Consider the following 24,315-nt stretch of genomic DNA (forward strand, 5'->3'; position numbering starts at 1 on the left):
ACTTGGGTCCTAATGTGGAATCCTGAGATGGTTTGTCATGTATTGCATGTGGCAATGCGCTGTATCAGTGTGTGCTCCTGATCTCCTCCTCTTTAAAATCCTTTATACATAAAGCCTAACTTCTTACTATTTATTGTTTCTCCCTACTGGTCAAAATAGTGTATTTTAGTTAGTTCTTGTAATTCCTGTGTGTGTTTGAGAGGGATTGTTGTTCATTATGTTATTTCTATACACTAACCAGTGACAACATTCAAACCACCAACAGGTGAAGTTAATAACATCGATTATCTCGTTACAATGGCGCCTGCCAATGAGTGAGATATATTAGGCCACAAGTGAACAGTCAGCTGTTGAATGTGACATATTGGAAGCAGGAAATATGGACAAGCGTGCAGATCTGAACAACTCTGACAAGGGCCAAATTGTGATGGCTAGATGACTGGGTCAGAGCACCTCCAAAATGGCTAGGGTGTTCCCAGCATGCATTGGTTAGTACCTACAAAAAGTGGTCCAAAGCAGAACAGCTGGTTTGATGAATTATGTTTTCATCAAGATTACGTGTGTGTGTGTGTTGTTTATCTGGGGAAGAAATGGCAGCAGGATGAACAATGGGAAGAGGACTATCCAGTGGCGACGCTCTGGGCAATATTCTGCTGGGAGATCATGGGTCCTGGTAATCATATGGATGTTACTTTGGCATGTACTACCTACGTAAAGCTTGTTGCGGCCCATTTACGTCCCTTCTTGGCAACAGTATTTCCTAACGGGAGTGGCCTTTCTATTGCCACACTGCAAAAATTGTTCAGGGATGGTTTGAGGAACATGATGAAGAGTTCAAGGTGTTGACTTGGCCTTCAGATTACCCAGATCTAAATCTGATCGCGCATCTCTGACATGTGCTGGAAAAACCTCGCAACTTACAAGGTGTAAAGGATCTACTGTTAACGTCTTTGTGCAAATACCACAGAACACCTTCAAAGGTCTTGTGGAGTCCATACCTTGATGGGCCTGAGCTGTACTAGCAGCATGAGGGGGGCCAACACAATAATAGGTAGGTGGTTTTAGTGTTGCGGCTGAGTGGTGTATCTTCTGAGTTTCTGTAAAGGCTAAATTTCCCTTTGGGAGATATAAGGTACTATCTGTCTATTATATAGTGCCTTTCACATCTACCTATCTCTCATATTTATTATTTCAACTTTAAGACAGCTGCGGTGGGCCGGTGCCCTGCCCTGGGTTTGTTCCTGTCTTGCGCCCTATGCTGGCTGGTTTGGCTCCAGCAGACCCCCGTGACCCTGTGTTAGCATAAAGCGGGTTGGACAATGACTGACTGACTGACTGACTCTAAGACAGTGAATCATTTTCTGGATAAGCAATAGGAGTGACATGATTTGTTCTCAATTTCAGTTTGTCTCACATTCTAATAAAGAGATGACCCAGACTCTGGACCAACCATGTTATGACGCCAGAAGGGAGCCTGACCACCCCAGAGGCACAGGTAAGGGTCTACTCTGAGGGGAGTGAGAGGGTGGGTATTAGAAGCTGTGACATTAAGGCTAAACTGAAACGGCTGCTATTTCAAAAATATACCATAACTAGAAAACACGCTTACCTCCAGTTCTCCCAAAGTCAAACTTCTAGTCCCAGTAGTCCACGAGCGCCAGCAGTTTGCCACGTTGAATGTGCTTCATGCAATGCGGATGTCGGAGCTGTCATTCTTCTCTGATTTATGTAATCGGTTTCTGCAATTTGTTTCACACTCAGCTGGTTGTACTGCTCTTCTTTTTCACTTTGCCACGTCACCTTCTGAATCAGTTTGCCTAGACCTTTCACTGGAGTAAAGACACAGACATCGGTACCTTCATTGAGGTTACCAGTAGCAAATTTTTTATTATATTTCACCAGCATGAGTAACATAATAAGCTTTTAATTAAGACCAAGATCAAGGTTGTAACCCCTGTGTTTAATCAGTAATCAAATAACATGTATAACATATGACCATGTACAACATACACAGTCATATAGATAGACAGATAAATAGATAGATAGGAAATGCACTATATTATAGATAGATAGATAGATAGATAGATAAGAAAGGCACTATATAACAGATAGATAGATAGATAGATAGATAGATAGATAGATTGATAGATAATTTAAAAAAAAACACACAGTTGCTGAGACCAATGTCTATAATGTCATTATACTGAAAACTTGTTCAGTGCAGCCACTAGAGGGCAATATTGTATAAGTAACTGCTCTGTGTCTGTCGGCTCACAATTAAAAGACATTCAAATGAAGCCGCCCACTTGTGCTGTTACAGAAATCTCCTCGATCATGAACAGAGTTAATCAAACAAGGCTTAGGCCATTTGAGCATCAAGTACATTTAACCCCATTCACCTGCCTATTTAGGGTCTGCTTCTAACACCTTGAAATAGCACTGCATTTTTTCAAATTATCATTCCATTCCTCCCACGGATCAAAGTGATGCTGTTGGGTTGATTAGTAACTCTGTGCTGCCCCAATGTGACTGACTGTGCGTGAGTGCATGAAGGTGTCTGGCCTTCCGGTCTTTAAGCCTGCATCCTGCCTGGTACTCATTGCTTCTATGATGTTGTCCAGCTCCCTGCATCCTTGTCTAGGAGAAAGTAGATGCCGTGATGGATAGATAGTCATTGTTATCCATATTTGATGTAACACCAATGCATTTGCACCCTAAAGTAGTGGTTCTTTTTGCATGAGGAGTGGCAAACAGACTGGGGGACATGTTAGTCAAAGTGATTCTAAGCCATCAACAAACTGTCAAAACAATGCAAGAGTGTTTGGGTCTCAAATAGGAATATCTCAGTTTATTGCAGAAAGTCACTTAAGCTGATATGACTATCCAGTAATGTGCTGACCTCTGGATCTCAAAAGATACTGAGGATTGTTGAGTAAGTTGATTTGCATAGGTCATTTTGACATCACACTCCCTCTTCCAGGTTAGTGATCATCTAGTTCAGGTTTCTCACTTCTAGTCATGGCTGCACCTTCCTTCTTGTATTTCCAACAGTCCAGTCTTTATAACCCCTGGAAGAATTATCACAGTTTTGACAGTTTTACTTCATTTTAACTCTGCTTATTCTGGTGAGGCTCATGATGGCAACTTGCTGAGATGGTCAGACCAGGCTACCCTATCTTCAGTAACATCTTCCAGCTCCTGCTGGGGAATCCCCACTTTCTCCCATGTAATTTGAGAGATTTGATCCCGTCTGCATGACCTGGCCTTTCCTCTGGCTCTCTTAACTCATTCTCTGTGATGGAGTCAGACGCTCAGCAATATTGGAAACTTCCTAGTAGAACCTGTGTTGGAACAAACCTGTTGAAGTTGGTTTGATGCCCTTGGGGTTCCTCCCTTTGACCAGAGGCGGGCTCCTTGTGGCAGCCAGTGGCACCAGATGAATTCCCAATGGTTGGTTGATAGAAGTAGGTATTTGTCATGACTAGAGTCATCCTGTAGCCAGGCTGTTTTCTATGACACATCCAGCCACGTCTTGTGGAGCTGCTCCTGCTTCACAGAGGATGTAGAAGGTGTCACAACATGTCCCACTTTTGCTCTGTCACAGAAACATTGGCCAGTGAAAGCTGCCATGTGTAGTCAGGCTTTGCTCTCTTAGTAACTGGCATCTGGAATGTACTGATTGTTGGCAAAGTCATATGATTGGTGGCAACATCTCCCAAATGCATTGTGATACAGTCAGCTGTTAGTAACATGTAACGGAGATGGCCAGCTATTTTAGGTGACAAACAGTGCTCTTGCAAAGAATATTATCCACATTGTCACCATGTGTAAATCCAGTCTTCATCCGCCCTTCGAGAGCAGTGAAGTTAACTGCTAAAGATGACCTGATGCCAGTCCAAGGTGGAGAACGCTGCTTGAGCACAATAAGAGAGTCCAGGCGCAGATGGTGAGGGTAAGCAATCAATGGAGGATACCATAATGGACACAGATCAAGTCTGTTGTCATGTGTACTCTGCATGATGTGATTTTTATGTCCACGGCCTAGTGACACTAGTGCAATACAAACAACAGATGGTGAGCAGAGTGTCACGTCTGCGACTTGTCACTACCCAGTGACCTACATCTCTTTATGTGACATCATATGCTGAACTTCTCACAAGGCTTTCTCCGCTATCTGCTAATGAATGTGAGAGGCTTCAGCTTCAGCTATCACATCCATGAGAAGTCAGGCCCTGCCTCTCTTTTTTTTGTTTGTAACATTTTTAATGAAGATGAATCTGATAAATTCACCATCATCGGAGTAGGAGTTCCTAAGTTCAGTCTTGGGATACCGTTGTGGCTGTGGGTTTTCACTCCAAACAGTTCCATAAATGAATGGTTTCAATCTTTTTTATCCTCTATTCTTTTTTTGCTCTATTTACATGTAAACAAATGCACATCTTTAAATGTTCACGTTCTTTTATCTAAATAATTAATTCATACTTTCTTGTGTCCCAAAATTGATGATTAGTGATGATCAGCAGAGACACGGGTGCAAATGACAATGAAAAATAAAGGGTTGTGGCTACTCCAGTAGAAAATTCACTTGTGAACTAATTAATAAGAAAAGGTTTAAATGAACCTGCGGTGGGTTGGCACCCTGCCCAGGATTGGTTCCTGCCTTGTGCCCTGTGTTGGCTGGGATTGGCTCCAGCGGACCCCCATGACCCTGTATTCGGATTCGGCGGGTTAGAAAATGGATGGATGGATGGTTTAAATGAACAGAGCATAAAAAAGCACAATCTCAACAATAATTAATGTCACACGCACACCTTGCTTTCTGTGTTCCTCTAACAGTTTAGCGAATACATTTTGTATTGTCTGGATTAATAATAATAGTAATACGTTTTATTTATATAGCACCTTTGCCATGCTCAAGGTGCTTATTTTTGAAGCAAGAAAGTCAGAAACTGGGAAATAACAGCTTGTTTAATAAAGGCAGGGGTCCAGTTAAAAGCAGAAGGTGGTTGGGATGAACCACAGGATCGACGCACACAGGACCGAACTCGAGGACCACTTAGTTAAGAGTTTTATTACTGATTAGCACACAAATGGATGTGACCTTCAAGTATGGGCTCTGCGTTAACATTCAGGGTCATTTGCACCCGTGTGTGCTGCTGCTTGTCAGTCACTAATGGTTAGTATTTGGATACAATTTTAAAATCACAGGGATAAGGCGAATTGAAATAAAAATGGTATAAGAAAGTGTCTGAAGTACTTGTGAGTTTCTTCTAAATGTAAATGTTCACACTTAGAGTGCACTGCTGAATGTGAACTAAAAAAAGGCCAGCTAAACCATTAGACTGGTGAGAAATAAGAGCTGACCCTCTGATTGTGAAACTGGTTGGAATGAAAGCCCGTGGGCACAGTGGTCCACCAGGACTGAACTTGGGAGCCCCTGATCCAGAGGTCGTCACCATCTGACCTTATACTCTGTCATCTTTTTTATGGAAATTGCTACTTGTGTAACATTCTAGTGCTGCTTGTGAACCGAATGAACATGACATTGGCAAACCCTCCATTTATAAAGCACCAGGACATATCACCTGCAGAAATTCTCCCACTAATGGGGTGCACTGAACAGTGGGATGGGCGCCGTGGTGGCGCAGTGGGTAGTACTGCTGCCTCGCAGTTAGGAGACCCGGGTTTGCTTCCCAGGTCCTCCCTGCGTGGAGTTTGCATGTTCTCCCCGTGTCTGCGTGGGTTTCCTCCAGGTACTCTGGTTTCCTCCCTCAGTCCAAAGACATGCAGGTTAGGTGCATTGGCGATCCGAAATCGTCCCGTGTGTGTGTGTGTGTGCCCTGCGGTGGGCTGGCACACTGCTAGGGGGTTTGTTTCCTGCCTTGCGCCCTGTGTTGGCTGGGATTGACTCCAGCAGACCCCCGTGACCCTGTAATTAGGATATAGCGAGTTGAATAATGGATGGATGGATGAACAGTGGGATGGAACAGAGAGATGAGAAATCAAGCAGAGAGCTCTGAGAATTTTCTGCAACTCCACATTAGCAAAGCCAAAGAACATCTGATCTAATTTCACTGCAGTGTCCGGTCACTGTTCAGAGAGTGAATGTGGAGGTGGTCCACTCTTAGGTCAGGTTTATACTTCACGTGACATACACTGGTGTCATTTTAGCGTCATCAAATCCCCAGAACTTCATGTCTTTGGAAGGAAACCGGAGTAAACTGCGGAAACCCACCAGGGAAACATGCAAACTGCAGGCAGGGAACACCAGAGACGTGACTCCCTACTGCAAGACAGCAGCGCTACCCGTCAGCCACCGTGCCACCCCTACATGTGTAATTATTAACAGTGTTCATTATTTAAATGAAGTTAACTATTTATCTGTGAAATGTAACATAAATACTTTAATGCATTTCATCATCAAAGTGATATCAACTATAAATCTAAGGATACTAAATGTGCAGAGAGCTGGAATATCAGAAATGTAACGTGTTCTGTGTGGCGAGTGGGGCCTGCCGCTGCTGTCAGGTCAGGAGGAAGCCCCAGAAGCACATAGCGATTAACAACTGGGTCGGTTTTTAGAAGACATTTACGATGGTCTACTAAAATAAACTACAAAATGAAAATGGACATTTTGAGATTAAAGCTGAAATTTCCGCATTAATCACAAAATACATCTTTTCACCATGCCCTTCATTCTTTTCTCTGTGGCTCAAATATGCCGCCGTACATTCTGATGCTGTTGTGAAGGTGCAAAAAAAAAAAAAAAATAGACGGCACAGAAGATGGTATGTGAGACTCATGTCCTTACGTTGGGAATATGCGATGCCTGAATATAAAAGACCACAAATGCATTTGTATGTCGGCATTTTGCTTCACCACATCGATCCTGTAGGATCCGCAAAGCGGCTTTGTGTCACACGTTGATACTAAACAGAGACTCTGACGTCACATTCTGACTTGATCACACACGTTTTGATTAGATTATGCTTTAAAGAGCTATTAATTGTTACTTACCTTATTATTATTGTTTATATTAAATAGTAATAATTACCTATTAAAGTTTATTGATTTCTCATATGCTCTAATTAATGAGTTTATTTAAGTCTCATTTGGTGAAAATATCACACAGTGCAGATGATCCCTGGGGGCCAGGAGGTGTTAAACAGTGTGAGCATGTCAGTTGATTAAATGACATTTTATTTTTCTTTGTATTTGCAACCCAGCAATGGCCATTTGAAAAATAACGGCCTGTGATGCAAAAGTGGGTTAGCAACCCAATGGTTGTTTACAGGTTCTAAAACTTTGTGATGGCCAGTCTGTGGTGTGTTGGGTCGATAACATCACTTGAAAAGAGGAACAATAAATCAAGCAGCTAATTTAGATGGCAGCTCAGTTATGGGACCCACTCTGGACCCCCTGGAGGCAGTAGTGAAAAAGAGAGAATAAAGACAAACCTGAGTGCCATTATGAACAGTGCCGCACACCATCTCTCTAAAACTGAAGGCTTTCAGCCAGCAAATCATTCCGCAGAAGTGGGTCAAGAAAGACAACGGGGGCTTCTTTATACCAACAGTAATACGCCTTTATAGTGCCTCACTGCGACTGTTCGGTTATCTGTATCCAAGTCAAAGGTTTTTCTATTTTTTGTGTATATTACTGGTGGATTGTTGTTTATTTATTATAAAATCTCTGCAAGCTTCTTCAACTAAGATTGCCTCCACAAGATCAGGTGCAAGTAAAGAACCAACACAGAAAGGCACTAATTCATGACAGGACCCACTCACTCCAGAGGCCAATTCAGAATGACCACTTAATCCAAAACACTCATCTTTGGTATGTGGGAGGAAAATGGAGTACCCAGAGAAACCCCTACTCAGATACAACGAGAAAATACAGACAACCCACCAACAGCGACAAGACATGGGACTCAGGCTGTGGACAATAGGAATAGGAACTAGGAGGTGGCCGCTCTAACCTGTGCAACACTGCATCACCTCCCATAAGAAGAAGGCCAATATGATAGTGATGCCCATATCTGGCTCTGCTCAGCTCCCATGCTGCCTTACATACCAGCTGGATAACATGACAGTGTGTGTTTAAACTGGCGACACTGGTGGGGTGACAGCACTTGTGCGGTCCTGAACTTGGTCTCCTGTGTGATGTGACCCATTGTTCCCCTCCAGTTGTCCATGCAAGTCGCTCCCCTGAATGGTGACTCACTCCACACACATTCTGTTTTCTAACAAAGGTTCCATTTTGCTCTAGCTCTCGCCATAATGAAGCAGGTCTAAATCATTTTTTGCATGAATACAAAGTTAAAGAAGATTGACTTCTGGGGGCTAAGAGGCCATAAACCTATAGCTACAAGATTTAAAAACTCTCAATCCAATCTACTTCTAGGATTAACAAGCGATGGCTACCTTCGGGCTGATGGCCGGCCGCCTGGAAGCTGTGACTATGAAGAGCACTTGTATGTCAACACGCAGAACCTGGACAGTGAAATGGCTGAGGGGGCCCGCGACAGCCCCACAAAGGACCTCTTTGATATGAGTAAGTAATAAAGAAGCTCCAATCTCTAGTCATCGCATGGCCTTTTCTAGTGTTCTGAAGTGCCAGGTAAGCTCTGGAGTGGCAGCCACTTACAGAGTAGTGGCAGTGAACAAGGTCCAGGGATCAGGAGCAGGGCCGTCTTAACACATGGGCACGCTGGGCATTTGCCCGGGGGCCCCATGAGCATAGGCACCCACCTTTTTTTCTGACGCCCATGTATGTTTCTGTTTTGGTATCAAAACGGGCTCCAGTGCTCTACTTTGCCCGGGGGCCTATGATGCTGTTAAGATGGCCCTGAACAGGAGGAGGTATAGGTTTAAGGCGTCATTATTGTCACGTGTTCAGAGTAGAGTGAAGTTCTTACTTGCATGTGCTGAATAACATTTGACACGACACCACACTGCGGTGCAATGATTAGTCAGAATAACAAACTTACCCCAAATCTTCTGTCTTCCTTTTCCTGAAAATGTTCAGATATGCGGTGGCTTAACGAAATTTTCAGACCCCTTCACTTTCTGCACACTTTATTGTGTTGGAGGTTTAAGTTTAAATGGATGCCTTTTCTATTTTTGTCCATCAATTCACACTCAGTAACCCTTAATGACAAAGAGAAAACATGTTTTCAGAAAGGATTGCAAATGTATTAAAGTTTAAAAACTGAAATCTGTCATTCATGTCGGTATTCAGACCCTTAATTTCAGTACTTTGTACAGGGTGATTCTAATGGACTGGACCCCGAGTTATAATGTTTTACTGTCTTAATAATGAAGCAATTCAAACGAAATAAATATCACAGTGTTCCTGGATAAATGTACAAACGAGTGAGGCATGGCGCTCTTCTGTCGAGACTCTAGACCACGGGTGTCGAACTCGGGCCGCAGTGGCCGCAGGTTTTCATTCTAACCTTCTTCTTCATTAGTGGGTCAGTTTTTGCTGCTAATGAACTTCTTTTTCTTTAGTTTGAATTAACTTGACTCAGGTTCTTTAGTTGTTTCTTTTTCCTCAATTAGCAGCCAAACAATAAGGAGACACAGAACAAGACCAGCTCACCTGTGCCCATCACACAATTTCAGAAAATAAAGAAAGGTGAAGGTCTCGGTAAGGTTGATCTCTCAGGTCGCCAAAACATTTTGACATTGGTGTTCTTAGAATCAGTTTTGGAAACGTGGCAGAATAAGAGCAGCAACAAGCCGTGGAGTTAAATAACGGGTTTAATTAACAGCAAGGATCAGCTTCTCATTGAGAGATTGGTTGGAGTTTGAAATCCCAGTTTAGCTGGTCATCTGTTGGCTCCTTTCACATCTCATTTCTTTTTGGCTGTCATGTAATGAAAAAAAAAAGTAATCCTTAAAAACAGGGCTATTAAAATGAAGGTTAAAGAAGTTAATTAGCAGTGAAAACCAATCACTGATCAAGAAAAGGGTGAGAATGAAAACCTGCAGCCACTGCGGCCACACATGCTGTGGGGTGAAATAAAACAGTCTTGGCTGAACAAAGCACTAGGGTCACGTCAGAAATTGAATCCTTTTTTGGCAATCGGGTCATTTCAAAGGCCACCTCGTTCCTCAGACCTGTCACCTCCGGTTTTCTTCCTTTGGGGAGTGCGGAAAGGAAAAGTGTAGCAGAAAAGCCTCGTACACTGGAACAATTACAGCAAAACGCTGAACAGGAAATTGCTGCCATCACCCCTACAAATGTTTGCGGATACCTTTGGCAATATGGAGTGCCGTGCTGATCTGTGTTTGCAAGAAGAAGGTGACCGTTTCTGACACTGAATGCGATTGGATCGTTCACACATCTATCAAGGTTTGCACTGTATTTGTTTAGTTTCTAACGCTTCTTTATTACGTGAGTAACACATCATAACGTTGCACCCTGCCCTTTAGAATCTCTCTTTAGAAACCCCTTAGACAGCAATTATAGCTTTGAGTCTTCTCGGTTAAGTCTCTACAAGCTTTGTACACCAGTATTTGGGCAGTTTATCCCATTCTTCCTGGCAGATCCTCTCAAGCTCTCTTACAGTGAATGTGAAGCACTTGTAAACTGCCACCATTATGTCCCTCCACTGATGTTCTATGAGGTTCAAGTCTGGGCTTTAGCTGGGCCAGCGATGTACACTCAGAGACTCGTACTGAAGCCACTTCAAAAGTTGTTCTGCTGTATGCTTCGGGTCATTGCTGTGTTGAAAAGTGAACCGTCACTGCACTCTGGAGCAGGTTTTCTTCAAGGACCTCTCTGTGTTTGTCTGCATTCATCCTTTCCTGAATTCTGTCCACGAACACACACAGCACAGTGCTCTGCCATTAGTCTAGTTGAAGCCAAGGTCAAATGAAATGGACACTCCACTGCACGATGACGCCATTGTTGAATGGCTTGCCATCGTAAGATTTCCATGGGCGCTGGGAGTGAAGCCTGCTGAAATTCATAATCATAATAACTCATATATAATCTTAACAAGCAGGGCACTCATGTGACTACAACTTATGTAGATTGACATCCCTAGTGACTCAGTCAGACCGGTCTTCGAATTGCCCCAACTAAGTCATCATTTTATCTTAAGATGTAGATGAGGGCCTTTGAATGTGTGTGCTGGCAACCATTGAGCACTCAGTGCACAGAATGTAGTCACGAGGAACATTGGTGCAAACAGAGAGAGGCCAGTGTGTCTCGCATTTATAGTTATACCACGGCAGAATGGAGCGAGTTGTATCCATGGCGTAACATTCTGCTGTGCTGGAGGGCTGTGCAGACACTGTGTTCTAGAACCTTCTCAATCCATTTCAGGGATGTGGAGGCCAACGGCTATCTCACTAGGGTCACGTCAGCTTTCTTCAGGACTGGATAGTGTCTCTCTGTGGTGTCCTGCTTAATATAATTAACTGTGTCCACTTAGTCTTTAGCATTAGAAATATAAAGATCAGAGAAATGGCACGTACCTGCATCCTTTCAGGTGTACTTAAAGTGTGGGCAAAAGGCAAAATAGATAGGAAAGGCACTATATAATAGATATATAGATAGGAAAGGCACTATATAATAGATATATAGATAGATAGATAGATAGGAAAGGCACTATATAAAAGAGATAGATAGATAGATGAATGGCACTATATAATAGATAGATAGGAAAGGCACTATATAATAGATAGATAGGAAAGGCACTATATAAAAGATAGATAGATTAAAGGCACTATTTGATAGATAGATAGATGTGAAAGGCACTATATGATAGATAGACAGATAGATAGAAAAGGCGTTATATGATAGATAGATAGATAGATAGATAGATAGTATAGGCACTATATGGGACTTGTAAAGCCATTCAGTTATTGCAAATATTGGGGCATCACCTATCTTAAACATGCATGTTTCATTCTTACAGTGGTGACACACGCTGTACAAAACAACAAATGGACTATAAATTGTATTTGATGCAGACCATTGCGTTAATTTTAACCTTTTTTTAAAATAATCTCATGAAGCACAGAGAATCTATTAATTTAGGTATGTCTACAGGTCTTAAATTTCATGCTGTTTGGCTTGCTCTCTCTCTTAGGGGTGGGTATCGATTTGTTCTTAACTCAAATTGTCTTTGTATGTAAAACTTGATTGATTTGTATGGAATGCAATAAAATTAATAAAAAAATAATGTAATATTTTTTTTTCTACTCCATCAGGACCCTTTGAAGATGCCCTGAAGCTCCATGAGTCAGGGATGGTACTAGGAGTTGGCGGGGAGTGTGTTTGCCCACCGATTGAGGATCAGTGGCCCAGTCCACCTAGACGGAGAGCCCCAATTGCCCCCACTGAAGACCAGCTTCGCCACGAGCCATGGTATCATGGGAGAATGAGTCGACGCGATGCGGAGAAACTTCTAGTGATGGATGGAGACTTCCTTGTGAGAGACAGTGCCACCAATCCAGGGCAGTATGTGTTGACTGGGATGCACAGTGGACTGCCCAAACACCTCCTGCTCGTTGATCCGGAAGGAGTGGTGAGGACGTTATTTTATTTTATTTGTGTTATCTTGGTTAATATAGCCTAATTTTCAACAGTGTGAAGAACAAAACATGGAAGACACCTGCGCCAAATAGCTCAATGGTGGCAATGTGTGGATGATCAGAGTTATGTGGCAGGCTTTTTCAATTCAGTTTATTTTTGTTTAGGAGTCTTCACTAAGTACAGGCACAAATCCATAACTGCAGTGTATCAAGAACTAATGGCTAAACCAACATTTACACACATGAACATCCAAGTTATTGTAATGTGGCCAGAAAGCAGATTAGCAAATGTGGGAAAAAGGTTTAGACACCAGCAAGATCGCCCCCATTTAAATATAAAAATAAATATATGTCTTAATAGCCTCATCTTTATCAGTATAGTTGGCTATGGATTTGGTGCACTGTCCTCCTCTCAAGCAGGTCAAATACTGACATCACATTCCCTGGATGGTGCTTTGTTATATCTTTGGGGTGGAGTCTTCGCTGATCCTTGTGGGTGGGGCCAAATGTCGCCTTTGGGTGGCCTTTCAGTATTATGGAGGAAGAGAAGATATTGTTAGCGTCAGTGCACCCTCTCATCCAGAATGAAAATGCTTGCCTCTCTTGAGCCAGGAAGGTGGTCCTCAGGCACATATGCATGAAACTGTACAGTATGTGTTAAACAAAAGAACAATATGAAGTCCATTGTGATATGGCCAACTGACAACAGAGTAAATGAAAGCAAAATGAAACCTCTGTGGGTCCGTGGTCTGTTATCTAATATATAAAGCAGAGTCGATGTGTGGATGTATGTTTGTTTGTCCGCCATACTAATTTGCACGGGCGTCCGATTGGCACCAAACCGGGGATGGGGCTCCTTTGTGACCAGAAGGAGGTCGTGGGGTATGTTTGGTTGGGAAAAATGTTCGTGGTGAAGCGCAGGGCACCTTTTTACCGACACAACGTTCTACGTACGTCCCCGTACTTATCATCGTCAAGATGGCCGCACGTTACAACAGACGTTCACGGTGGCGCCATCTAGCGGTAGCTTTAGTCCCTGTGCGCCGCTCTTTACCCATGTTTCTTTAAATGGCCAACAGATGGCGGAAGTGTCCAAGTATGACAAGGCCGACTGCTCAATTTCGAAAATCCATGCTTTTCACACAGACAACTCTACATAGCATGTTCTAGAGTGGGCAGTCCTCAGAATTTGTTCATTTTCTCACCACAAGGGAAAACAAAAAATATAGTGTATCCAAAGGCTCTGGAATGAGCACTTATATTACCTATTACAATAAAATGTGAATCAGAAAACTGTTTGTTCTATATTCTATTTCTTTCATTTCGGAAATTCAACGGTTATAGATTCCCGGGCAACGCGGGGTACTCCTGCTAGTAATTGATAAAGTAACAGTCAAAATGAGACAAAGTTAAAGTCCTGATAACTAAGGCCAACTAAAAGGCTAAAAGTTGCAAACAATCTGTAAATTGAGAAACCAGTTTAGGAGACCACCGCATATCACTTCCAAAACTTTGGAGGTTCTACATCCTTTGTGGTGGTCACCTACCGTATATACTCGTGTATAAATCGGGTCTTGAAACTGGAAAAATAGATCAGAAAATCAAACCCCGATTTATATGCCCGTTCAAAACTGCAACACTTAATTTTTCATTTTTTTTTACATCTTCTTGCCTCCTCTAATCTCACACCAGTTTCTCTGACACGTCAAATTTTGTTGCAGCAGCACAGTTACCAATTTCTTTCGCCACTTCAATGACTTTTAATTTAAAACCACCTTCATATTTTCTTCTGATCGAACGCTCCATCGTAGATAAGGGATGCTCTTACGATAAAGGTGTATGAGGGTGTGAGATACACAAAACACAAATCAGTGCAAACGTCACTTCGGAATAGTTTGGGTATCACCGTGTGGTCACGTAGGCACAATACAGACACAGAGAGAGAGGTTAGGAGGACCCACTGATACTGCGCATTGCCGCACCCACATAGAAAAAAAGGCCGTGTACTGCATGGTTCCTCTCTCAGGTGGGCGTTAGCATATCATAATCTCTTGGACCAATAGCGTGAGTTTTCCGCATTCGACTTATACAGCAGACATTATAAAATACAGGAAATTAAACGGTAAAATCAAGTCCTGACTTATCTGCATAAGTACTTAAACGCGAGTATATATGGTACAGTAATCCCTCCTCGATCACGGGGGTTGCGTTCCAGAACCCCCCGCGATAGGTGAAAATCCGTGAAGTAGAAACCATATGTTCATATGGTTATTTTTACATATTTTAAGCCCTTATAAACTTTCCCACACTGTTTATAAATATTCCCCGCACACTTATACAGCATAAACCCTTTGTATTCTCTTACATATTAGGTAAGATTCATTGAAATTAAGTATGTAAACACACTGTTTATATACAGTAAAACCTAAATATTATTTTAAAGATATCGAGCGTCTCCGATATCACATATGTTACAGCCATTACGATAGACAGGCCACCAGCAATAAATACGTACAATGCAAGAAATATTGTATACAGTATATGTGTGTACAGTGACACTAAACGCACGTACATGTACTAAGTACTGTAAGTAGAAAATTAATTATGGCTACTCGCCAACAATGACACGATGACTTAACCGATAACGTTTTACTGCACAACAAAGGAGAGCGTTACAGCCCTTAAAGGCGCCTCTTCAGGCGATTGTGTAGCACCGCCGTTGTTCTTCTAACCGTCAGTCTTCAATCCAAATCCCTAAAGCAGATTCCATCCAGACTACGGCCTTATTACATCCACTTACAACGCGTTTTGCGCCCTGGTTAAAGGACACTGCGGCCGTAGATCTTATATTCTATTCCTACTTTTTAAATAAAAAGAATCGTAGACTCATTGATGCCATAATGCCGTCCTAAAGCGGTGTAGCTTTTCCCTTCCTTCAACATATCCAAAACTTTTACCTTTTCGGCAATCGTTAACATCTTCCATTGGCGCTTGGGCACGGCCCCTGAAGCAGTAGCAGCAGCAGCAGATCATTTTGGAGCCATAATGACTATACACAAAAATAAACACAAAAGTTAACTCTTTACACAGTGAAATACGTTGATGCTGAATAAGCGAGACAAGACTTCATGGTTAACGCCATGAATTTGGCGCTCCGTTGCTGAGCCAATCAGCACACAGGAACTTAACTGTGTGCTCTGATTGGTTAGCTTCTCAGCCATCCGCCAATAGAATCCCTTGCATGAAATTAACAGGGCAAACCAACTGAGGATGCATGTACCAGAAGTAAAAAGCCCCATTGTCCGCAGAAACCCGCGAAGCAGCGAAAAATCCACGTTATATATTTAGATATGCTTACATTTAAAATCCACGATAGAGTGAAGCCACGAAAGTCGAAGCGCAATATAGCGAGGGATTACTGTATTTAAATAAAATCATAATTTTTAAATCGTAATTTTTCAGCTTCGATTGCACACAAAGGATGTTGTTTTAATCCTCGCTTAGATCTGTTCATTTATTTGTTTAGAAATCTTACAAAAAAGACTGATCCGATACTCACAAAATTAGGTTGCCATTGGACCACCTTGAAATGTAGACTCTATGGTGTTTCAAAAATGTTATCAAAGTTCATGACATTTTGTACACATATTACTTCAAATTAAGATTTCAAGGCCTTTCAAAAGATCCATCAAGAGACAGGCGTGTAATGGGGTTGGGAAAAATGAAAATGGTGTTATCACGGCAAAACATTTCAGACGATGATAATGAATTTGGCATAGTGTTAAGGTTTGGCTACATAGTGAAGGCTACATGCTATGTCAGTGATTCAATGGAATTGAGAGGGGTGGGTGAGTGTAGTATGGTGGGGTGCCAACACAAAAATCATTGTGCTTATATTATTACTCATGCAACTTAAAATATGGGCTTCAAGGAGTTTTAAGAATTTTATTGAGGAGTCGGAGTGTGTGCTCTTGTGCTCTTGGGAACCTTCAATGCTGTAGGTTTTTCTGGAGCTCAGTCAGTGTGATCATCAGGTTCTTGGTCACCTCTCTTCATCATGGCCCTTCTCCTACGATTACTCAGTTGGAATTTGTGGCCAGCTTTAGGAAGAGTTGTAGTTGTTTCCAAACATCTTCCATTTAAGAATTATGGAGGCCACTGTGCTCTTGATAACCTTCAATCCATCCATCCATTTTCTAACCCACTGAATCCGAATACAGGGTCACGGGGGTCTGCTGGAGTCAATCCCAGCCAACACAGGGCACAAGGCAGGAACCAATCCTGGGCAGGGTGCCAACCCACCACAGATAACCTTCAATGCTGCAATAATTTGTTTGTGGCCTTCTCTAGATCTGTGATTCACAACAATCCTGTCTCTAAGCTCTGCAAGCAATTCTTTCGACCTCACGGCTTGACTTTGGCTCAGCTCTGGGACCTTCTGTAGATGGGTGGGTGGCTTTCCTCATCAGGAGCAACCACTTGAAATGACCACAGGTGGACCCCAAACAAGGTGTAGAAACATGGCAGCGATAATCAAAAGAATGTGATGCACCTGAGCCAGATTTCAAGTGTTACAGTAAAGGGTCTCAATACTTGGGTCATTGGGACATTATAGATTTTTATTTTTAAAAAACTTGAAAAAACAAATCCCATAATCCTGTTTTCACTTTGTCATACTGAGGTATTGAGTGTTGTTTGAGGAGGGGGAAAATGAATTTCACCAATTTTAGCACAAGGCTGCTATATTGCAAAATGTGTGAAAATTGAAGGGGACTGAATACTTTCTGAAAGTGCTGAATAATTCTCTCAAAATGATTTTGCTTTCTAAACGCAAATAATATTCACTTAGAAAACATCCATCCATCCATTATCCAACCCACTGTATCCTAAGTACAGGGTCACGGGGGTCTGCAGGAGCCAATCCCAGCCAACACAGGACACAAGGCAGGAAACAAACCCCGGGCAGGGCACAAACACACACAGACACACCAAGCACACAATAGGGACAGTTTGGACTCACCAATGCACCTAACTTGTATGTCTTTGGACTGTGGGAGGAAGCCCATGCAGACACGGGGAGAACATGCAGACTCCACGCAGGGAGGACCTGGGAAGCTAACCTGGGTCTCCTTACTGCAAGGCAGCAGCACTACCCACTGTGCTACCGTGCCTCCATCCAGAATCCAACCCGCTATATCCTAACTACAGGGTAACGGGGGTCTGCAGGAGCCAATCCCAGCCAACATAGGACACAAGGCAGGAAACAAACCCCGGGCAGGACGCCAGCCCACCGCAACATTGAAAACAATATATGTTAAATAAGACAACTGTCATGAGGGTAAGGGCAAGGCCAAGGTGGCTCCTGTGGCATGCAAACTATGAAGTCGCAAGGTCCTACATTTATGATGTTGTCAGCATGCAAAGCCCACCAGTAAAATGAGAAACAATGTTGTCAAGCATTAAAAATTATTAAATTACTGAAAAAAATATGCTCAGACGGCATCAGGTCTTGATGCAAAATGAAAAAGAAGCACAGATGTAAAGAAGAGACCAACCATTTATGGCAGGAAGGTGCAGCGGTCAGTAATCAAATATGATGTCTGAGACGTAATAAAGGAAAGGATCAATGAGTCGAAAGTGCACAGATGTAAGAAATGTGGCAATCAGGGACTAAAAGACATTTGAAAGAGTCAGCAGCCGAGCCCAGAAATCTTATAAATACCCAAAACTCTGTCAGTTAAGTCAAAGGAAAGTTGTTTGTGGAGGCTGGGGACATACAGTACCATGTGTGCTTCAGAACAGGTCACCCACCAGACGCTAAGCAAGTTGAGGCCCGGGTAGTAGTTGGATGGGAGATAATTTTGGAAAAACGGGTTGCTGCTGGAAGAGGTGTTGGTGAGGCCATATACTTTAGCGATCTGAATGTGGATCCCAATATTCCCCGTGCAGTGATGGGGACACTGTGCAGTAAACATGCTGCCATCCTTCGGATGAGACTAAAAACCGAGGTCCTGACTCTCTGTGGTCGTTATGATCCCTGGGTATCCTTCGTAAAATGTAGGGTGTATCCCTATGTCCAAGCTAAATTGCCCACCGCGGCCTAGTCATTCTGGCCCCCAATCATCCCCTGTCTCTCACCACCTAATAGCTAATGTGTGGTGAGTGTACTGATGCAAAAATGGCTGCCATCACATCGTCTAGGTGGATATTACACATTAGTAGTGGCTGAAATGGCTCCCCACTCACTAAAGTGCTTTGAGAAGTGATAAAACTTCTATGTAAATGTAAAGAATTATTATTATTAAAGACCTACAGGACCACGGAGCTGTGACAAAGGGCACAACCAATGGAGTGACAACAACAATGAGCTCTTTTCATGTTAACATGCTTTACATTGTAAAGAAATAAGTTTTGGAGATGCCTATTATTTTTCTACATACTGTAGGCTTTGTTGTACAGTCGGGATTCCACACAGCAACTCAGAAGCTTTGTTCTCTTAATTACAGGTGCGTACCAAAGATGTCATGTTTGACAGCATCAACCACTTGATCAACTATCACCTCCAAAACGAATTGCCCATTGTGGCAGCCGAGAGTGAGCTGCACTTAAAGCAAGTGGTTCGCAGGAAACAATGACTACTTCAGTGAGTACCTAAGCCTTGCAGGATTTGTACAGAATATACCGTTTATTTAAAGTACACTTAAAATCCAGGAAAGCTTTAGCAGGGGCCAGTGGTTCACGAGAACATTGACTACACATAGAATGGCACGGGTTAGGAGGATGAAATCTACTGAGCCTGTCATTAAATAACTCCTAGAGTCAGAAGAGCAGCAGAAACTGAATTCACTCAGAGAGATGAGGCTCAGGAGCCGTGATTGCTGTTTATATTCAGATGAGATTTAGTTACTACAAGGATGGAGACCAGGATGGAGGTCAGATAATATGAAGATGGTGATCGGAGGAAACATTAGGAGCTGCAAAGAAGAAAACAGAATCCCATCTTATTCAGTGGGTTGTAAGACATATACACTGTCAACCTGGACGTTGAGAGGTGGGTGTTGGTAGCTATGTAGATGCAAAGATTGAGGAAAGTGGTTGAAGATTGGAGTGAAGAGTAGACAGTAGTTTTCGTGATGATCAAAGTCATGGTGGAGTGACTGGAAGGATGTAAGTCAGGCCAGGCTTTAGTTTCCACGAGGATTCAGATCATGATTAAGAGTAGTGTGAACACCAGGGACATAGAGCTCACCGCACAAGTCCAGCACACAACCCACATTTATTAAGAGTGGGAAACGTTTTTCCCTCGTTTCCCACCATTTCAGCACAACACAATAAGCGCAGTGACTACATAGACTGTCTCCTTTGCTCTCTCTTCTGTCTTCTTGTTTGCCTCCACTCTTCCTCCCACAAGCTTTGTCCTCCACCTCCTGACTCAGGCTCCTCAAATTTAGTGAGGCGGCCCCTTTTATAGCTCCAGGTGTTCCACAATCTCCTTCTGGCCTCATTTCCAGGTGTGGCGGCAGCCCTGCAGAGGAGGGATCAGCTGTTCTCCATGCACCCCTTGGCAGAGACCACGGGCCACAGCAGGGTTGAGCTTCCATGCTCCAAACCCGTGGCGTCATAGTAAGCCAGGTGCTATTCCCTCTATCATCCCGTCCAAGGTCCTTCCCTTACGAAGGTGCACCAGCCGGGCAAGAGTCCCAGCTGCCCGTTACCGTAGTCATTGTGAGAATGGAGACCATGGTGGAGTTTAGTTGCTGCTGAGATAGGAATCAAGGTAAAAGCTAGAAGCCATGTTGGAGATTATGGAGGAGGTTAGTCTCTTTGAAGAAGAAGAGGTGGCTATCCAGCACAAGAATGAATTCTAGGGAAGCGTTAATTATTTAAGATGCAGATCACGGGGGAGATTGGTTGCTGCAGTGGTGTAGATCACTGCTAGAAGGATGGAGACCAAGGTGGAGCCTAGTCTCCGTGAGAAAGGAGATCATGGCAGAGGTAAGTCACTGTGAGAATGGTAATCAGGATGGAGTTTAGTTGCTGTGAGGGTGGAGATCAAGGTGAAGTAGCTGCAAGTGTCTAGTTCACTTTGGACATTGAAGACGACTAGGATGGAGATCATGGAGAATGTTAGACTTCTTTAAATATGGAAATCACAGTAAAGATTAATCAGGAACGAGAAGTGAATACGGGCTAGTCTCTTGTGAGGATGGAGATCATGGTGAAATCTATAGAAATTATGATGGAGGATAGACACTGTGGGAATGATGAAAGTGGACAAGATTAAGTCAATGTAAGGATGGGGTCCAAGATGCAGTTTAATTGCATTTAGGGTGGTGATTACGATGGAAGGTGGTCTCTGTGAGGATGGAAATCACATGAATGTTAGTTGCCAAGAAAATGGTGTTCACAGAAGAATTGTCACTCTGAGAATTTAGATCAGGGTGAAGGGTAGTTGGTCTCAGAACTGATATCAATGCAAATGTTAGCATGTTAGCTGCTACAAAGACATCAATCATTTAAGAGGTTCATTACTGCTAATATGGAGATATTCATGGGCGTTAGTCTCTTTGAGAACAATAATCACGACACATGTTAGCCTTTGGAAATCAGGGTGGAGTTTAGTTGGCATTAGGATGGAGTTTATGGCAGACTTTAATCACTAGGAGAATCGGAAGCAAGGTGGAGTTAAGATGCAGTTAGGATGGAGATCATGTTGGAGGCAAGTCTCCTGTTAGAATTAGGAGAATGGTGGATGTTAGTCACTGCAACAACGAAAATCAGGGTGAACTTAGTTGCACAGGGATGGAGATCATGGTGGTGGATAATAACTGCAAGAATGGAAAGCAGGTTGAAATTTAGTTGCTGTAAGGCTGAAGATCGTTTTAAATGTTGGTGACGGATATGATATACAGTAAATCAAGTAGTGGAAAGTATGTTAATCACCTTTGAATCTGGTGACTACAAGGACCGAGCTGGCATTGAAAGTTAGTCTCTTGAGAAAAAGGACACCATGGTGAAAATCAGTCGTGATGGAGATAGGGCTTGATTCTGTGAGGACTGAGATCAAGGCGGATGTTAATGACTTTGTCGGTGCTTACATTTACATTTGCTTATTTGGTTGACACCCTTATCCAAGGCGACTTACAACATTTATGATACAATTGGTTACATCTCTTTTGGTTTTCCAGTTGGAGCACAGGCAGGTCAAGGGACTTGCCACACACAATTTCAGTAGTGGGGTTTGAACCCACAACCTCAGGGTGGCGGCACAGTAGAGGTTAGTCGCTGACTGAAATTAGAATGTATTTTATTTAGTGAGAGTAATGAGAAGTCAAATAAAATGACCCCTTTTATTGGCTAAGTAAAAAGATTACAAAATGCAGGCTTTCGAGGCAACTCAGGCCCCTTCTTCAGGCAAAATGTAATAAAGAAACTGGAGTTCCCAATGTTTACTGTATATACACACTAGGACAGACACAGCATTGGAAGACCTAGAAATTAAAAATGAACAGGCTAAGATTTACATCTAAGATGTCTCACGTAAAGGTTTTCCAATGCTGTATCTGCTCACAGTAAAGATTAATCAGGAACGAGAAGTGAATTCGGGCTAGTCTCTTGTGAGGATGGAGATCATGGTGAAATCTATAGAAATTATGATGGAGGATAGACACTGTGGGAATGATGAAAGAGGACAAGATTAAGTCAATGTAAGGATGGGGTCCAAGATGCAGTTTAATTGCATTTAGGGTGGTGATTACGATGGAAGGTGGTCTCTGTGAGGATGGAAATCACATGAATGTTAGTTGCCAAGAAAATGGTGTTCACAGAAGAATAGTCACTCTGAGAATTTAGATCAGGGTGAAGGGTAGTTGGTCTCAGAACTGATATCAATGCAAATGTTAAATGCTAAGATGTCTCACGTAAAGGTTTTCCAATGCTGTATCTGCTCTGGTGTCTATATAAACACAAGGAATTCCAGTCTCTGTATTACATCTTGCCTGAGTTGCCTGGAAATCTTGAATATTGTAATCTTTTTACTTAGCCAATAAAAGGTGTCATTTTACTTGAGTTCTCATTGCATCCATAATGGCTAACTCGGTATAACACCCTAGTACATTTAGTGAGAGTGAAAATGGCACTTATGGGTAATATGTATACACTGTAATGGTGTTGACCAGAGGTCTGTGGTATACAAGTACTGGAAAAGTACAGAGAAACCTAAATTGTAAAACGGTATGGTATCAGCATTTTGAGATTTTTAGTTCCAGAAGTAGATGTCAGCTTAACTCTAAATCTCCCCCACATTGATGCTCCCCTTTTCTCTTGGCGGGATCGGAGGTTCACGGGGGAACTATCCTGCATTGCTTTACAGGAATCAAGAGGGGAGTGTAGTGTGGTACGATGGCACAGCCCATCAGGGAATATGAGCGATTCGGCAGTGCACCAGGGAGCCTGCAGTAAGGCAGGGGGGTTTTCAAGTCATCGCTTATTTGCTTCTGAACTGTTTTGGTTCCGGTACTGAGGTCCGAATGCTGCTATAGATACCAAAGTCAAAATTTTTGTACCAATTCAACACTTGTGCAGACTGTGGGTGAAAGATGTTTTATTTACTGATGGTGATAAAGACAGGGATTATGAGGATTGAGGTCAGAGTGAAGGTTTAAACCCAAGCAGAGTCTAGTTGCCCAGAGGATGGATATTGTGGTGAAAGCTAATCACAGTGAGAAGAGGATGTTAGTTGCTTTGTCGATGAAGACAGTGGTGAAGGCTGGTGACTGCAAACGTAAAAAGTAGTGTAGCAGTCAACCATTTTGATGACTATGGCCAGCATGGTAATTACTCATTGCAGAAATGTACAAGAGGATGGAGGCCAATGTCTATGATGATGTAGATCATAGTGAAGCTTAGTCACTTCAGGAGTGTACAGTACACTGTATACAGGTGCATCTCAATAAGTTAGACAGCATCTGCCACTCTACTCTGATCTGCTTCATGTAAATGACTCGCCATTTCTTCACTTCTTCAAAAATCTCATATCTTCATAGCAAGTAACTTTTATCAAACTCACTATGCTTAGTAGTCTCCATACTAACCTCAACCCTCACTGAAATCTACACCCATTCTTATATGCATCCACTAAATGAATTACCTCCTCCATGATGTAAATGCCCAGAGCTTCTAGCCTCCAATCTGATCTCCTTTATGTCTTTTGTTGTGCATCCTCACATCAGCTCCCTCCTCCATGATCTCCATCTTCATAGCTACTAGCATCCACGACAATTTCCATCCTTACACTGATGCCAGTCCTTTCAGCAGGTGTCACCCACTCTTACAGGTGCATCTCAATAAATTAGAATATCATTGAAAAGTTAATTTATTTCAGTAATCCAATTCAGAAAGTGAAACTCATATATTATATAGATTCATGACACACAGACTGATATATTTTAAGTGTTTATTTCTTTTCATTTTGCAGATTATGGACTACAGGTAATGAAAACTCAAAATTCTGTATCTCAGAAAATTAGAATATTACATAAGACTTTATTTAATACAAAAATGTTGGCCTACTGAAAAGTCTGTCTGTGTACGCAGTCATTACTTGGACGGGGCTCGTTTTGCATGAATTACTGCATCAATGCGGCGTGGCATGGAGGCGATCAGCCTGTGGCACCACTGAGGTGTTATGAAAGCCCAGGATCTTTGATAGCAGCCATCAGCTCGTGTGCTTTGTTGGTTCGGGTGTCTCTCATCTTCCTCTTGA

At 42.5% G+C, this 24,315-nt stretch overlaps 1 protein-coding gene and 1 long non-coding RNA gene across 12 annotated transcripts in view; one reads left to right on the forward strand and one right to left on the reverse strand.

The window, feature by feature from the left end:
• Positions 1–24,315, forward strand: part of shc2 (SHC (Src homology 2 domain containing) transforming protein 2) — a 112,833-nt gene that overhangs the window by 84,406 nt on the left and 4,112 nt on the right. For 9 of the 10 annotated variants that reach the window (XM_039766847.1, XM_039766839.1, XM_039766840.1 and 6 more), the window contains 4 exons: positions 1,405–1,495; positions 8,404–8,553; positions 12,228–12,544; positions 19,058–19,194. In XM_039766847.1, coding sequence (XP_039622781.1) covers positions 1,405–1,495; positions 8,404–8,553; positions 12,228–12,544; positions 19,058–19,186 — 687 coding nt within the window. In that variant the 3' untranslated portion in view covers positions 19,187–19,194. Of the gene's footprint in view, positions 1–1,404; positions 1,496–8,403; positions 8,554–12,227; positions 12,545–19,057; positions 19,195–24,027; positions 24,042–24,315 lie in introns of all 10 variants that reach the window. The other variant, XM_039766837.1, reaches the window with a different exon arrangement.
• Positions 1–24,315, reverse strand: part of LOC120537708 — an 88,543-nt gene that overhangs the window by 41,497 nt on the left and 22,731 nt on the right. For both annotated transcript variants that reach the window (XR_005635376.1, XR_005635375.1), the window contains exons 2-3: positions 8,990–9,149; positions 1,610–1,829 (exon numbers count right to left, since the gene is read on the reverse strand). This is a non-coding gene — a long non-coding RNA (uncharacterized LOC120537708). The remainder of the gene's footprint in view (positions 1–1,609; positions 1,830–8,989; positions 9,150–24,315) is intronic.

This window comes from Polypterus senegalus, chromosome 10 (assembly GCF_016835505.1).
Source record: "Polypterus senegalus isolate Bchr_013 chromosome 10, ASM1683550v1, whole genome shotgun sequence".
Lineage (NCBI taxonomy): Eukaryota > Metazoa > Chordata > Cladistia > Polypteriformes > Polypteridae > Polypterus > Polypterus senegalus.